Consider the following 16,036-nt stretch of genomic DNA (forward strand, 5'->3'; position numbering starts at 1 on the left):
CCAGACTGCGGGCACACCTTTTTCCCCACAAGTGCAACGGCTGCCTCCCCTGCTACAGGACCCTGGCCCACGGGTTTCCCATAACGCTGAACCAGCCACTAGCAGTGCTGCACTGTCTGCACCATGGCCCAAATCCCTGCCAGCCTCCCGACACCCTGCACAGCTTACTTAGCAGGAATGCACCTCCTACAAAGCATCTAATTTTCTGTGCCACCCCCCAACATGCAGAGCAAGGCTTGCTTCCCTCCCCCCTCCAATGCTCTGCCACTATCAGCTTATAAAGTAGCCATGGGAAGTAGAGCATACGATTTCATGATTTTGCAAATTTTCATGTGACCTGAAGCTGTGTGGCCAGTAGAAAAGGCCCCAGAAGCCACAATCTGAGCTGGGACCTGGAGGCCCTCCCACCAACTGCCCACGTGACTGAGCCTTCTGAACGTTTGGCCTTCATTTAGCAAGCAAGGGGGATGGTTTTCAGACCTGCAACACTGTGCAGGCAGCAGGCTCAGCCACTGGGGCTCCAGCCAGCTGAGAGCAAAGCTTGTATCTAAGGCCACATCTGTTTCTGCTGGGCTTTATGCCACCCCATGGGAATTAAGATGCAGCCTGACACATGGAGAGCTTCATGCCCAGTTTCTTGCACATCTGGGGGGTTGGGGGGGAGTTACTGTTTCCACAGCCAGCCTTTAAATGATCCAAGCTCCAATTTTTCTTCTTTCTTTTTTTTTTTTTTTTTTTTTTTTTACTTTTGTCTGCAAGATTCCATGAAACATCTGATAATTGTGAGAGCCACCCCCTTGGCCAGTGCCAGTCTCCCAAGCACCAGGTGCTCCTACCAAGTTTCATTTGCCCATCAGGGCATCCAGAAAGTGCTACATGGACCTGCTTGGTGTTTTCCAACGTGTAGCCAACAGAACTTGGACACCTAATAGGGGTCCCTCAAAGTCTCAGAGCTCCATTGAGACATCCCACAGTCTTTTATTTATTTATTTTAAGATACAACAGTCTCCTTGTACCAGTCCTGCATAGGTGCACTCTCTGCCCTGTAGATCATCTGCCAGATTTCCTCCTATTCCCAGGACACCCATGATCCCCAGATACTCCTCCCTCCTCGGGGACAGCCACTGGCTCAGAGCAGCAAGTGTGCACAAGCGGTAGTGGAAGCAGCTCAAGCCCACGTGGAGGGAGCCTGCCGGGTCCTTGAAGAGGCAGCAGCGGCCTCGTTGTACTTGTGCTTTCTAACTCTCCACTCTCGCTCACTCTAACCTGCAAGGCGTAGCTTGGTGAACTAACCCAGACACACATACCATCTTCCTTATGTTCACAAAACCATTTTTAATATTTTGACAGGAAAAGTAAAGGTATCAAACAAAAGCAGATCATTCCAAAGGTAAACATGCGCGACACCGTCCAGAATTTCCTTGTCTTCGCCTGCTGGAGAGCTCCTTGCTACAGTTGTTCCTGGAAAATGGGACGGGGGCTGCTGTTAATTTCTCACAATCCCTTCCCTGTCCCCTCCAAAAAAATATTGCTTGTCAGTGATTTGTAGCTAACTCTGGGTTTCCTAGAAGCAGGGCCTATGACGGGGATAACAGCACAAGTAAGTGGTATTTTGAGAGGAGGCCCCAGGAGATTAGGCGGTGGTGGGGGAGCAGGGGTTGGGGGAGGACTGAGCAGAGAGGTAGGCTCAACCTCAACCCTGGGAGCATGAACAGCACCACAGATCTTGTCCTGCTCAGAAACCATGGGACCCTTCTGCCCCACATCGGGATTCCCAGTTATAGGCCACCTCCAGGGCAGTGCAACAGGACACAGCACCTCCTCCCAGGTATGGTGATCCTATCAGGCAGGGGACAACTGCATTGTTGACAGCCAAGACACCTGCCACCAGCCTTGGTCGAGTGCACCCAGGTCCTTTCTTTAGTCTCCATGCAAAGCATACAGATGAATTGTGAAGTTTACAGAAGAGCAAGAACAACTTCTCAGTCTGCTTGGCAGACTGGACAGTACTAGTTCCTGCTTTCAGCAGATAGTAATGGTTGGGGCCTACGAAAGGACCTGCTGGCCAGGCCCTTATGGGAAGACAGCACTCCAGAGCTCTTGGCTCCCAAGCACTTGGACTGCCAAAGAGGCTGTAATCAGGCCTCCTGGAGCTGGCATGATCTGAGGATGCAAACCAGAGTTGCTCTGGCTCCCTGCCCAGCCCACCTGGCTCTGCCCTTTGGCAACACCATCCTGAGACCAACCCTAAGAGATCCCAAGGGTATATATAGTCCTGGCTCTGGGGGCATCTATATCTACAGTGCTTCCCAATACCCACAAGGCAGACCTCATGTTTCTGTCCTAGAACCTGCTGGACTCCAAATCCCTGAAGCTGATCATCAGCATGACCCTGCATGACCGTACCACTAAGTCCCTGCTGCACCTGCACAAGAAGAAGAAGCCACCCAGCATTAGTGCCCAGTTTCAGGTGCGTGGCCCAGAGAGGCAGGAGATGGAGCCAGACTTAGCCTGTCACTTACACTGTTTAACTAAAACAAACCCCACATGGAGACATTGTTATCCCAAGTCCCTAGCACTAGACATCTGAGGCTGGTCAGGGCCCTCCTGTGCATTGAGAGATGTTGAGCAGCATTCCTGACTTCCACCCACTGGATAGCAGTAGCACCCCCAATCACAACAATCAAAAATATCTCCAGGTAGGAGGGGAAAAAAAAATATCTCCAGGTATTGTCAAATGTTCCCATCAGCAGTCAAACCTGGCTGAGAACCAGTGAGTTAAAAGAATCATGGGTTAATATGTTAGTTAACAGAACCACTAAGATGTGTCCCTTGGTCATATTTCTCCTTTTATCCTGGCTTTCAGGAAGCTCAGGGACACTTTTTTTAAGGGGGCCTAATAACTGCTGACCCTCACTTTTAACATTTTTTTTTCTTCTTCAATCTGAATCTGCTGTTTCTGCCTTGACCTTTTTCATGATTAACTCATATGGGAACTCCAACAAATCCTTTTTAGAAAACAGCAAGCCAGAGACCAAAATCACTGTATCTGTAGTCCTTTCTGAGGCTGATATGGTACTACTACCTTTTTTCCCCTACCTTCCTCCTGAGATGAACAAATGCTGTGACTGGGAAGAAGATAACTCTCAGCCACAGAGAACTCTACCTGGAAAGCCTCCAGGGCAGCAAGGTCTTCAGTTAGCGTATCCAACTGCATAGTCCTATGTCCCACATCAGCCAGATAGCCCTGCTGACATTGGTGGGTGACTCGGGTCCTCCTCCTAACTAGTGGCATGCCTCTGGGTGTCCCAGCTCATCACATCCTCTCTGTCTATCCAGACATCCCTTAATAAGCTCCTGGAGGCACTGGGGAAGGCAGAACCCTTCTTCATCCGCTGCATTCGCTCCAATGCCGAGAAGGTAAATGTCTCCCAAGTCTGAGGGCTATGGTTCAGCAGAGGGTATGTCCATGTGCCTATGCTCCTCAGTAGGGACCAGAAAAGACAAAAGAATCTGAGTGTTCATGCAAGTTCTGAAACTGCAGACAGTGTGCCATGGCTGGCCAGGGGTGGGGAGGTCAGCAGGAGGCAGTGAGGGCAGCCAGGAACAAGGACATCACTGGAATGTAAGGGGCCCCTGAGGGAGGTTTGCTTAAGGAGAAGTGCTCTTCAGCATATCCCACAAATGACCCATGCAGAGAATGTACCAGAAAGAAGTAGCTAAAGTCCTGCAGCTGCAAGCACAGAATTGCTGCTCCTCTGAAAGTTTCTGGAAAGACTGGCAAAACACCAGCAGGGGCCCTGAAGCCACCTCCAGGCTTCCTTCACCCCAGAGGGCCACTGGCCATATGGTCCCCTCAGGATGTTGCAGGGGGTGGGCTTGGGATCTGGGCATTGACCTCCAGGTGATTCTGTTCACCTACCCACCCCTTCATCTCTATTCTTCCCATATCCCTGCCTCTCCCATGCAAGGTTACCCTGCTAATATCCACAGCTTGACTCCTCTCTGTCCTCCCCTTGGCACCACCCACCAATATGGAGTCCAGGCCCTTGAGCTCTAGGTTCAAGCCTACTGAGGCAGCCTCCCTTCTAGCCCCTCTAACAACAAGCATCTCCCTACATCCCTGCCAGCCCCATACTTCCCCATCCTCCTCAGGGCCTTCACCCAACTGCTTCCTACCTTCTGACCCCTGTTCCCTCTTCCACCCTTAGGACATTGCCCAGAATCCCCTTTCCTCTGATATTTCCATGGGGACCCAGGAAGTACCCAATACACCACAACCCCTCAACTGGCTCCCCAGTACTTGTGGCAAGCCTGACACAGAACGTGAACTTGGCACCGATGTGGATTAGGTCCCTTATGAAATAACTCCTTGAAGCAAACTGTCTTAAGTTAGAGAGTAAGAGACAGCACCTGTTTACCAGACTCCAGGAATAGAATGATCAGATGCCAAGTTTTCTAGAAAAGACCAATACCTTGAGTATTGCTATTAGTGACCCTGTCTCGAATCTAAAAACCATGTTTGGAGCAAGAACAGACAGATCCTGCAGATGCCCCATGGCAGCCATTGTGGGGATGCCCCCATACCAGCTGAATCCAGTGTGTGTGCCCTGGTGATGTCTATGTCCAAAATCATCAGGAACCTTGATCCCTGGCCACCACCACATAATTGTCTGGCCACGGGCACCTTCCCTGATTGCCTACATCCCATTTCAGAAAGAACTGCACTTTGACGAGGAGCTGGTGCTACAGCAGCTGCGCTACACAGGCATGCTGGAAACCGTGCGCATCCGCAGGTCGGGCTATAGCGCCAAGTACACATTCCAGGTAGGCTGTACACACCTGGCTTCCCATGCCTCCCCTTCTCGAGAAAGCACCTCTCTGGAACACAAACTCAGCAGGTTACTTTACACTAGGACTTTTCTACCCATGCACTATTAGCATCTGTGCTACATGATTCTGATGTTGGGGGGAGAGTGGTAGCTGTTGCCAGAAGAGGTGGTTGGCCCCAGATCAAGCCTTGGGAGCTACAGAGGTTAAACCAAGCCAGAAAGAGAGAACATGTAACTGCCCTTTATAGGTCATCTTCTATAAGGGACACTTTTTTTTTTTAATATTTATTTTTGGTTTTGCATAGAAGAAATGGGGTGTAGGCCAGAGGTGCAGGAAGTGAGAGGATTCACCAGAGACAGAGTGGGGAGCAAAACAGGCAGATTTACTGAATTATGCTACTAAGGGGAGCAGTGGGCAAGACTCCTGTGCCATATGTGGGTTAGCTCCCTGGGTGGGGCTCGAACTCAAGCCATAGATATGATAGCTCTGAGACTTAACCCCTAGATCATCAGGGAGATCCTGTAGTGGACACTTTTATACCCAACTCTTCTATCCTGCCAACTGGCAGCAAGGGGGCTCTGTTCTGTCTTCCCAGTAGGAAAAGTGATGTCTCAAAACCAGTTATGTAAAAGTTTTGGTTTCTCAGTGCACATAAAAGTTATATCTACACAATACTTTTTTCTATTAAGTGTCACTAGCATTATGTCTAAAAAAATAACATTCCTGCCTTAAAGATACTTTATTGCTAAAAAGTGCTATCATCTGAACCTTCAGCGAGTGATATTTTTGCTGGTGGAGGGTCTTGTGAAAAACAGAAGCACACTATAGCAAGGTATGCCTGTACATCCACATCAAAACACATTTGGCTTTGGAAACTCAGCTTCACCAAGGGATTTGTTGAAGCCCTCCTGTCCTTTTCGGCAGTAGAAAACACTCAACAAGTTCTCCTTTCTTGGTCAAAATCATCCAGGATTTCACAGAGCAGTTCCAGGTCCTGCTGCCCAAGAACACGCAGCCCTGCAGGGAGGTCATCTCAGCCCTGTTGGAGAAGATGGACGTGGACAAGAGGAGCTACCAGATCGGGAAAACCAAGGTCAGTGCTTCTCTACCTCCCAGGTGACTGCAACTGGACATGAGCTGTGACATGAGCCACTCAATGAAAAACACCAGGCTCACCTGAGAAAATGTGTTTCTTGGGCCACACATGTTATTGTCCCCCAGAAGGCAAGGAGCCATCAGATCCCTGTCAGGGCTTCCCCAGGGGTCATCAACTGATAAAGGATGAATACATTGTGATCCATCCACACAGCGGACTATCACTCAGCCATAAAATAGTGAAACCCTGGTACAACATGGATAAACTGAAAACATGTTTCTGAGTGAGAGAGCAAACACAAAAGGCCACACAGTATGTGATCCATGGATATGAAATGTCCAGAACAGGCAGATCCACTGACAGAAGGCAGATGAATGATTGTCAGGGACCTATCTAGGTTTGTATAATGACATTGGTGTTCCCACAGCAAATGATATTACCTACCGACATATCTCTCAGAACATATCCCCATGCTGAGCAATGTATGACTGTACACAACTCCCTTTGGTGTGGTCAGCTGATCTCACCCACTCCCTGGCAGGCTGTGCTAGCCTCCCGGAAACAGGGGCTCTGAGTGCCTGACTGATGCCTCCCATGCCCACACCCCCAGGTTTTCCTGAAGGAGACAGAACGGCAGGCCCTGCAGGAGACACTGCACCGGGAGGTGGTACGGAAGATCCTGCTCCTGCAGAGCTGGTTCCGGATGATGTTGGAGCGTAGGCACTTCCTGCAGATGAGGCGGGCAGCAGTCACCATCCAGGTACTGGCTTAGACCCCAAGGACTGAACCAGGCATGAGGGTGGCTGGGGTAGCACCCCCAGTCTCTTAACACCTACTCCTCCTCAGGCCTGCTGGCGATCCTACCGCGTCCGACGGGCGCTGGAAAGAACACAAGCAGCTGTATATATCCAGGCCGCATGGCGGGGCTACCAGCAGCGGGTAGCTTATCAACACCGGAGACAGAGCATCATCCGTCTGCAGAGCCTCTGCCGGGGGCACCTGCAGCGCAAGAGGTGAGCAGAGAAGGCCTACCACCCAGAACGATCTAGAGGACAGTATGTTCATTTACCCAGGAGCTGCCTGGAATACCATTGAACCTGTAACACTGCCAGGATGCTGTACTGGAAACTGGAGAGGAGCTTTTTGGAACCCCACTGTCTGGGCACATGAAGCCCCAGAGAGACAGTTTGGAGCTAATGGGCATCACCAGGAACACCCCCACCCCTGCAGCTGCCTGCCCAGGTTGATCATGCAGCAACTGCAATAGGCTTCCCTCCCCCACCCCTCCCCACCCATACTCACATGTGGACCCTGCGTATCTTTCAGGCCATATGACCTCCATGGGACATTAGCTACCCACAGTCAAAAGCCTCCAAGAGAGGGGCCTCCCTGGTGGCACAAGGTGTTAGCACAGCACTGTGAAGCTATCCACAGCAAGAATTCAATCCCCAGACAGGGAGCTGCTCACATGGCACAACAGACCTCTCCTGTCTTGCCTGCTACTCCCCTCAGCAGCGCATTTCAGCCAACCTGCCTGTTCTGTTCCCCACTCTGTCTCTGGTGAATCCTCTCACAACCCCCCCCCCCACACCTCTGGCCTGTACCCCAGCTCTTGTATGCATAAACAAACATCTTTAAAAAAAAAAACCCTAGGGGAGAATTCCAGTGGACCCCAAACGAATTTGGGGGTCTTTAACATATCTCACCCACAACAGTCCTAACCAAGATGACTCTGAACCAGTTGGCCCAGCCATGACCACAAGAACCACCCCTACAACCCCCTTAGTTGACTGAGGAGATTCCACCTTTCCATTTCTTTGGAGCCCCCAACCTTGGGCTGCCTGGGGGTCTCATCAGAACATGGCTCAGAGATCCCAATATCCTGGTGGATGTGGGGGCAGCATGCATATTGGTTTCTGAACCTGAATCCTTTTTCCCACAGCTTTAGCCAAATGGTCATGGAGAAACAGAAGGCTGAAGAAAAGGAGAGGGAAACCGAGCAAGCCTCAAAGGAAGAGGCCACAGAGGCAGGGCCAGGCCCAGAGCCATCGGTGGACAGTGAGCATGCAACATTGTCATCTGAGGCGTGGCCAAGTGACAGGCCTCCTGCCCAGAGTTCCCAACAGGAGAACGAGGTCTCGAACCCTGAGAAGACCCTCCCACCCCTCAAAAATGCAGCTGAAAGTCATGAGAAAGTACCAAGCAGCCGGGAGAAGCGGGAGTCTCGGCGGCAGAGAGGGCTGGAACATGTGAAGTTCCAGAACAAACACATCCAGTCATGCAAGGAGGAGAATACCCTCAGCGAACCTTCTGAAACTGACATCCTGGAACCAGAGGAGAGCCTCCCAGAAGACAGAAAGGATAGCAGAGAAGATGAAAGTCCTTCAGACAGAGGGATGGAAACAGAGAAGTCTTCAGTAAAGCAGCCATCAGAGCTACTACAGGCATCCCCAACCAGCCAGGCATCTGGAGAAACACCAAAAGTGCCCCAGGAGCGGCCCACCAGCCTGGTCCTAGACAGTAAGGTCTGTGTACAGGCCCTCAGCACAAGCCTCGAGACCCCCAAGGACAAGGGCAACAAGACAGACGGCAGCCCAAAGACTCAGGATCGGCCTGAGAGCCCATGTGGCTCTACCCAGATCCAGCGGTACCGGGACACGGACAACGAGCGGCTGGCCAGCGCCGTGGAGTTGTGGCGGGGCAAGAAGCTGATGGCCGCTGGCCCCAGCACCATGCTGAGCCAGTCCTTGGACCTCACTGAGCGGCACCGGGCCATTGGGGCCACACTCACACCCACAGAGTAAGACCTGAGCCTCCTTTGTTTGAGTGCCGGGGGCACCAGGCCAGGACAGGCAGTATTGGGTCAGTGCAAAAAACACTTGAGCAGCCCCATGCCCAAAAGCTGACCCCTGGTATGTGGGAGTCCTGAGGAAGGAAGGTGAAGGGAGTGATAAAAGGCTTGGTGAGAGGAGGCAGCTGCCCAGCTGGGGCCTGTTGTCACCTACGCATGCCCCACCAAAATTTAGCCATGTTCACACAGAAAGCCCCCAACCTTATGGGAGGCGACCTCTCAGATTGAGGTCCCAGATCCCAACAAGGCATCAATTTTCTCATCAAGGAACAGGGTGATTTACCCAGGAAGTAAAGGGCAGCTCTTGACATCTGGCCCTTAATCAGCTAGACATGGTGACTGACTCTCCAACCCCTCATTGAGTGACTGGAGAAGAGTTAGAAGTAGATACAGGCCTTTACCTGGGCAGGCTTTCTCACCTATGGCACTGTTTGGACCAGCTGCTCTCTAGGTGGGGCCATACCAGCACTCTGGGGTGCAGCACAACATCCTTAGCTTCCACCCACCTGGTGCCAAGGCACCTTTTCTTTCTTTTCTTTTTTTTTTTTTTTTTAAGATTTATTTATTTATTATTTATACAAGCACTGGGTACAATCAGAAGCGCGGGAGGGTGAGAGAATTCACCAGAGCCAGAGCGGGGAGCAGAGCAGGCAGAAGGACCAAAGGACACTGCTGAGGGGAGCAGCGGGCGGCAGGAGAGGTCTGCGCGCCATGTGGGACCCTCCTCCGGTGGCCAGAGAGCAGCCGGGAATCGAACTGGCGCTGCAAAGGCTGCGGGCAGCTTCGCAACCCAGCGCCCAACCGCTGCGCCACCGGGGAGGCCCCCAAAGCACCTTTTCAACCCCCACTCACGGTAACCAACAGTCACTCCTAACTTGCTCTGGTCCATACAAGCCACATTTCTGTGACCCCACAGGGAGAGACGAATTTCCTTATCAACAAGCGACGTCTACAAGCTCCTCACATCCCCATCCCAGGCCAGGACTCAGGTAAAGCTTCAGGTTGCAGCAGTGACCCTCAGGGTCTGAGCCCCTCTTCTGGGGTCCCCACAGGCTGCTCCCAAAAGGCCACTCGAGAGAGAAGGGCGGTGGGTGAACAGATCACATAGTGATCTTTGTTCAACTGCCCTATTCTCCTGCAGCCTCCAACAGAAACCACAGATGGGGAGCCCAGCACTAAGAAACTAGCCGTGCAGAAGAAGAAATCAAGTGACACTGCCACCAGCACTGACACAGGACTGTCCCCTGGCACCCAGGCCGACTCTAAGTAAGTATAGGACATGGGGATGGACTCAGCCACCAGTGGACATGTAGGGTCCCTGCCAATGAGTCTGGGAGCTGTTGGGTCTCCTAAAGCAATCACCTTCACGAACACAGGCAGATATTTGCTCCACAGCGATCCTGTGAGGAGAGACCCAGACAGAGCCCAGGCTGTGACCATACTGCACAGAATGATTCCCACTAAAATCTGGAGCCAACTGGGTCATCTCCTCTCGGGCTTTTTATATAACTGAAACCAACTCCCAACTCCCCCATTCTTGAATCTGAGAACCACTCCCTGGGTCCTCAGATAGAAGAAAATTAGGCCAAGGCTCTGTCCCCAGAAAGCCCCTGCAGAAGTAATCCAGATGGTTGCATCACAGAGCAGAGAGGAGGAGACAGGGGACATGGATCTGAACACAGGAACAGGAGGCTGAGGACAGTGTGGAATGCACTGTGGCAGGAGATGGAGAACCTCCCACTGCAGGGACACCCCACCCCAGTAACTAACTAGGTAACTGAGGCACAAACCAAATGACTTCAAACAACAGGAATTCACTCTGTCGCAGATCTAGGGCCAGAAGTCTGAAGTCAAGTGTCGTGGGGTTGTGTTCCTTCCCAAGACCCTAGGGAAGGGTCCTTCCTGCTTCTTCCAATTCTGGAGGCCCCAGGTGTCCTTAGCTTGTGACCACATCACCCCAGTCTCTGCTTCATTTTCAGATGACTTCTCTTTTCTGGTCTTCTGTTTTTCTCAAAGACTCTTGTCATTGCATTGCTATTATCATCCAGGTGATCCAGAATAATCTCATCTCCAGATCCTTACCTTAGTATATTAGTCTGTTATGGCCGCTATAACAAAACACAGTCACCCCACTTAACATTGCAGTCAACGAGGGACCACATATACAGTTGGCTGTGCCACCCAGTCTGGGTGTGTAGTAGGTGGTGTCACCTGAGTCTGTGTAATTACACTCCATTATATCCGCTTGACAACAAAATCACCTAATGATGCACTTCCCTGTTGTTCAGTGGCAAATGATTATATCTGCCTGAGCAGCTTAAACAACAGACATTTAATTTTCACAGTTGTGGAGGCTGGAAGTTTGAGCTCAAGGTGCCAGCAGATCTGATATCTGGTGGGGACTCATCCTTCACGATTCATCCTTTCTAATCACCTCCCAAAGGGCCCACCTTATAATACCATCACACCTTATAATACCAATACCACTTATAATACCATGAGGCTTCAGTGTGACAATTTGGGGGACATACACTCACACCATTCGCAAAGACCCCTTTCCCAAATAAGTCACCCTGCTAGGCCCTTAGGGTTAGCACATGAACATGTCTTAGGAAGCTACTATTTGGCCCTCTACATACCTAGTAACTCAGTGCAAGATGTGGCATCGTCTGATATTTTTCCTAACCTTGTGGCTATAGAAATGTGGATGGGGTGAGCAGGGTAGGCTGGAGGTAGCTTTGTTTTATTTTCACATGAAAATGGGATCACACTGGGACATCACTCAACATCCTGCTTTCTCACCTGATATCCCCCATCAGTTCACACAAATTGACCCAATTTTTAGTAACATCCATTCCAATGATAACACAGAAAAGTTTTTTTCTCTCTTTACAGTAAAATAAATCTCATGTCCATTTTCACTTTCTGAGGCTTAAACAGAATCCCTTACTTTCCTCTCCAGATCCACATTTAAGAGACTTTTCCTGCATAAGAAAGATAAGAAATACAGCCTGGAGGGTGCAGAAGAGATAGAGAACGCGGTGACAGGGAATGTTGTGCCTGAAGCCACCACCATAAAGAAGAATCTAGAAGGTTGGCAGTCCACAGGATGGACAGCAGAGCCATGTGGACCCCCAGGGATGTGGATGGTCCCAGTGGGGCCTTGAGTTGGCCATGGGCCTAATCTGGGTGCAGAGTTTCAGGGCTGGTCTCAGCCCCCCACGTGGCAGTGTGGGGTCTTGGTTCTTGGTACTTTATAGTGCCCCCCACCCAGGAACCCACCCTTGACAGCTGCTACTTGTCCTCCTCAGCCCCCTCTGGCCACCAGCACTGCCAGGCAGGCGAGAAGCCCAGCAAGGAGCCAGGAGGTAAAGGGAAAAAGAACCGAAACCTCAAGATCGGCAAAATCACGGTATCAGAGAAGTGGCGGGAGTCGGTGTTCCGCAAGATCACCAACGCCAATGAGCTCAAGTTCCTGGATGAGTTCCTGCTCAACAAGGTGGGCCAGGACCCAAGCAGAGGCCAGAAGTGGGTACGGGCTAGGGGCCCCAAGCAGGGTCTGACCTGGGCCTCTCCTGAAGGGCCATCACCACTTGCCAGTTTTCCAAACTGCCATCCTTTAGTGGGCCAGGAACAGGAAGTGCAGGTCCACAGTCTAAGATGCAGAAAGTTCCAGAAACCAAACCCTTGTCCCTTAGTTTGTGATAAGCTCATTTCTGCAAATCCAGCCTAGGCTCATGTGGGATGCTTTGTAACTAGATCCACCTTGCTTGGAGTAAATGCTCATATTTTGCTGCAAAATGTAATAGGTCTTTTTCCCAGGACTGTGCAAAATGTGTGGGACCGTGTTAAACTTGAACTCGGATTCAGATTCTGGGATATGCCCGTCCTGAGGACTTTGGGCAAGGCCAAAGTCCTCTGATGGATGTGTGCACATGGATTGGGTGCCCCTCAGAGTTCTTTACGCCCACCTTTTCACACACAGGATCCAGAATGATCCTCCAGGCACACCAAGTCCCACCAGGTTTCCTTAAGGTCCTATGACCTCACCTTGTCCCACCACTCAACATAGCTGTGAACAACTTCTTTCATTGAGGATCCACTTTTACAGAACACATTGGGTATCGCTGTAGACACTGAGCACTTACGTTATGCAGTGGGGCCAAGAATTAGGGTGTTCAAGGCCATGGCATTCCCACAGCAGACAGAGCAGCATTTGGGGATCTCTGCTCTGGGCCATTGGGGCTGTTAGGGTTGCTGAAAGGTCAAGGACCCTGTGAAGGATGGAGGCATCCTGAAACAACCAGGCCCTCGGGGCAGCCCAGGTCTTAGAGCATGGTCAGGCAGCGGGAAGGGCATAACTGCTAAGCCAGCCTCTCAGTCGAATCTGGCCTCAGGGACACTTGACAGCATCTGCAGGTGTGTTTCTGGGTGGCAGGACTTTTGGTGCTACTGGCATATCATAGGTAGAGCTGGTGGTGGTGTTCAGCATCCTATGGCAAGTGATCCAGCCTTGCACCCAATACCTTCACCTGGTCTGAAGGCGTGGGAGGGACCAGTGTTACCTGAAGGGCCTGGATTCTTTCCTGTGAGCCCAGGGGAGCAAGGACAGGACTTTGGACAGGGCAGAGGAGTGAGTATTCAGAGGCCCAGCTCAAGGCAGTGCAGGGTCAATGCGTCTTTTCCTCCTTGTTTCTCCAGATAAACGATCTGCGTTCTCAAAAGACCCCCATCGAGAACTTGTTCATTGAAGCTACCGAGAAGTTCAGGAGCAACCTGAAAACCATGTACTCTGTCCCTGTACGCACAGCCCCCACCCCAGGGAAGACCCATAGTCCCCATCTATATGTCTTCCCTTGGGTCACTGCTTGCATTCCCACAGAATGGGAAGATCCATGTGGGCTACAAGGACCTGATGGAGAACTACCAGATTGTAGTGAGCAACCTGGCAGCCGAGCATGGTGAGAAAGACACCAACCTGGTCCTCAACCTCTTCCAATCGTTGCTGGACGAGTTTACCCGAGGACACAGCAAGAGTGATTTTGAGCTGCCCAAGGTGTGTGGTGCCATCCAGTGAGGGGGTCCTGCCACTGGGGTCCCCTATGGCATGGGGACCAACTGGGGTGGGGTGTACCCAGGCGTTCATGTGGACCTCATCTTTGTGCTCCTTTACAGCAGAGCAAAGCTCAGAAGAAGAAGCGGAAGCAGGAACGCGCTGTGAGTATATGTGTGCATGAGTGTGAATGAGTGTGCGAGCGTGTGCAGTCATGCATTTGAGTCCGTGTGAATGTGGGGCATATATGTGTGTGTGCCTGTGACCATGCATACATGTATGTAAGAATGCATGCATGAGTGTGTGTGCAAGCACACACGTACGTGAGTGCATCTCTCTAAATAAATATGGACATGGGGACATGTGAGCAAGTTTCCCTGCCCACCCTGAGGAATCCTAGTCATGAAAGAGCAGCCCCAGCCCTGAGATGCCGCATCTCAGGATGCGGCATCCACTATGGGTGATGCCACAGGGGATCCGGCTCAGTGTTCATTGCCCCCCCTCCCCCACCATGACCCAGGTCCAGCAGCACAACGGGCACATGTTCGTCAGCTACCAGGTGAGCATCCCGCAGTCCTGTGAGCTGTGCCTCTCCTACATCTGGCTCATGGACAAGGCTCTGCTCTGCAGTTGTGAGTATACCTTGCCCACCATGCTCCCTAACCCCCTACCACACTCCCCCAAACCCCTGGATGCCTCACTTACCCTGAAACCCTCGTAACTTTCCACAAAATCCCTGGATTCCCATGCTCCCTGAAATCCCACTGCCACACCCCTGACCTGCTCCCACATTTCCACAGCCACATCTCCCCTGCTCAGACCCCTCACCATCAACCTGGAGTAGAGCCAGTTCTCACTGGCCATGGTCACACACCCACCTGGGCAGGCAGGACCCCAGGTGGTAGCTCTGGGTCTTTGTAAACACTGCTCCTCCTATCTGACCTGCTAGGCCCTCCCTCAAGTGCCAGGTGAGACCAGTCAGTTGCATAGGGTCCTCAAAAGACAGGATGATGGAGGTGGCCCACAGTCACATGTCTGGGAGGTGACCAAACCAAGACAGGACCCCTGTCAAACCCCCCGGGTCTCTGGCAATGTATTTCCTGTCATGACCAGCCAAGCCTAACTTTTTAGCCCAAGTTCTCCCATCTCCTTGGTCCCTGTATAAAAAGCCACCTACCACACCACTGTTTCATAAATACCAGGCATTTGCCTCTGCCCTGAGACAAGGACACCAGTGCCGCCACCTGGTGTGACCGAGGCTCTGGTCCCCCAAATCCCACTGGTCCTTCTTATCCCACTGGCCTGGGAGGTCACTGATAGTTACCAGCTGTGGACATTTACCCATATGGCTTCCTCACCTGGGAACCAGAGCAGAGATTTGTGTGGCTCAAATTTAGAAGCTGGTCAGGGAACCCTGGCCATTGGGGTGCGCAGCCTCAGGAACCTGGGGTTCCCGATGCATCCTCTGTGACACTCCCTCCTCCCTGTAACTTCCTAGTGTGCAAGATGACGTGCCACAAGAAGTGCATGCACAAGATCCAGAGTTACTGTACCCACATGTCCTGCAATAAGGTGAGCCCACCTTAGGCAGTCCGGAGCCTTCCGGGATGACACCGTCCAGATAGAGGAAGCATCCTAAGAGATGGCAGGAGAGGGTGTTGTCCTTTGTACAGGGACCAAATCATCCTAAGAGATAGCAGCAGGGGGGAGCTAGCAAGAGGGTTGAACCTGGTCCTCTCTCCTCCTAGATGGGGGATGCCCCTCCAACTCTGTCCATGAGGGAGGCAGGGTCCCAAGTGGTGGGGCTGGCGTATGAAATAAAACTGACTGTTTTGAGGGAACCATGAGTGCTCCATATAGGGAGCCTCTGCTGGCAGCTGTTGGACTGACCTGTGTGCTCCACTGACCCCAGTAGCTGTGCAAGGAAGGACAAGGGGTGACTGGGAAGGACAGTAGCCCAGGCCTGACCTACATTCCAGGCATTGCAGAGCGAGCCAGGTGCTGAACCAGGCCACTTTGGCGTGTGCGTGGACAGCCTGACTAGTGACAAGGCCTCGGTGCCTGTTGTGCTGGAGAAACTTCTGGAACATGTGGAGATGCACGGCCTGTACACAGAGGGCCTCTACCGCAAGTCGGGTGCTACCCACCGCATACGGGAGCTTCGGAAAGCACTGCAGGCAGGTGAGTCTGGTGAGGTAGGAGG

The 16,036-nt window shown here is 51.8% G+C and overlaps 1 protein-coding gene across 1 annotated transcript in view; it reads left to right on the top strand.

The window, feature by feature from the left end:
- The window catches only part of MYO9B (myosin IXB), a gene marked incomplete at its 5' end in the record, with an annotated part of 70,272 nt that overhangs the window by 49,072 nt on the left and 5,164 nt on the right, over positions 1-16,036 (top strand). The window contains 18 exons of the mRNA XM_084250019.1: positions 1,351-1,390; positions 2,348-2,470; positions 3,340-3,420; positions 4,717-4,827; positions 5,804-5,926; positions 6,540-6,689; positions 6,776-6,942; positions 7,872-8,729; positions 9,697-9,769; positions 9,922-10,046; positions 11,743-11,873; positions 12,092-12,279; positions 13,482-13,580; positions 13,663-13,836; positions 13,956-13,997; positions 14,354-14,465; positions 15,332-15,405; positions 15,822-16,014. Coding sequence (XP_084106145.1) covers positions 1,351-1,390; positions 2,348-2,470; positions 3,340-3,420; positions 4,717-4,827; positions 5,804-5,926; positions 6,540-6,689; positions 6,776-6,942; positions 7,872-8,729; positions 9,697-9,769; positions 9,922-10,046; positions 11,743-11,873; positions 12,092-12,279; positions 13,482-13,580; positions 13,663-13,836; positions 13,956-13,997; positions 14,354-14,465; positions 15,332-15,405; positions 15,822-16,014 — 2,864 coding nt within the window. The remainder of the gene's footprint in view (positions 1-1,350; positions 1,391-2,347; positions 2,471-3,339; positions 3,421-4,716; positions 4,828-5,803; positions 5,927-6,539; positions 6,690-6,775; positions 6,943-7,871; positions 8,730-9,696; positions 9,770-9,921; positions 10,047-11,742; positions 11,874-12,091; positions 12,280-13,481; positions 13,581-13,662; positions 13,837-13,955; positions 13,998-14,353; positions 14,466-15,331; positions 15,406-15,821; positions 16,015-16,036) is intronic.

This window comes from Talpa europaea (assembly GCF_964194135.1).
Source record: "Talpa europaea genome assembly, chromosome: 12".
NCBI lineage: Eukaryota > Metazoa > Chordata > Mammalia > Eulipotyphla > Talpidae > Talpa > Talpa europaea.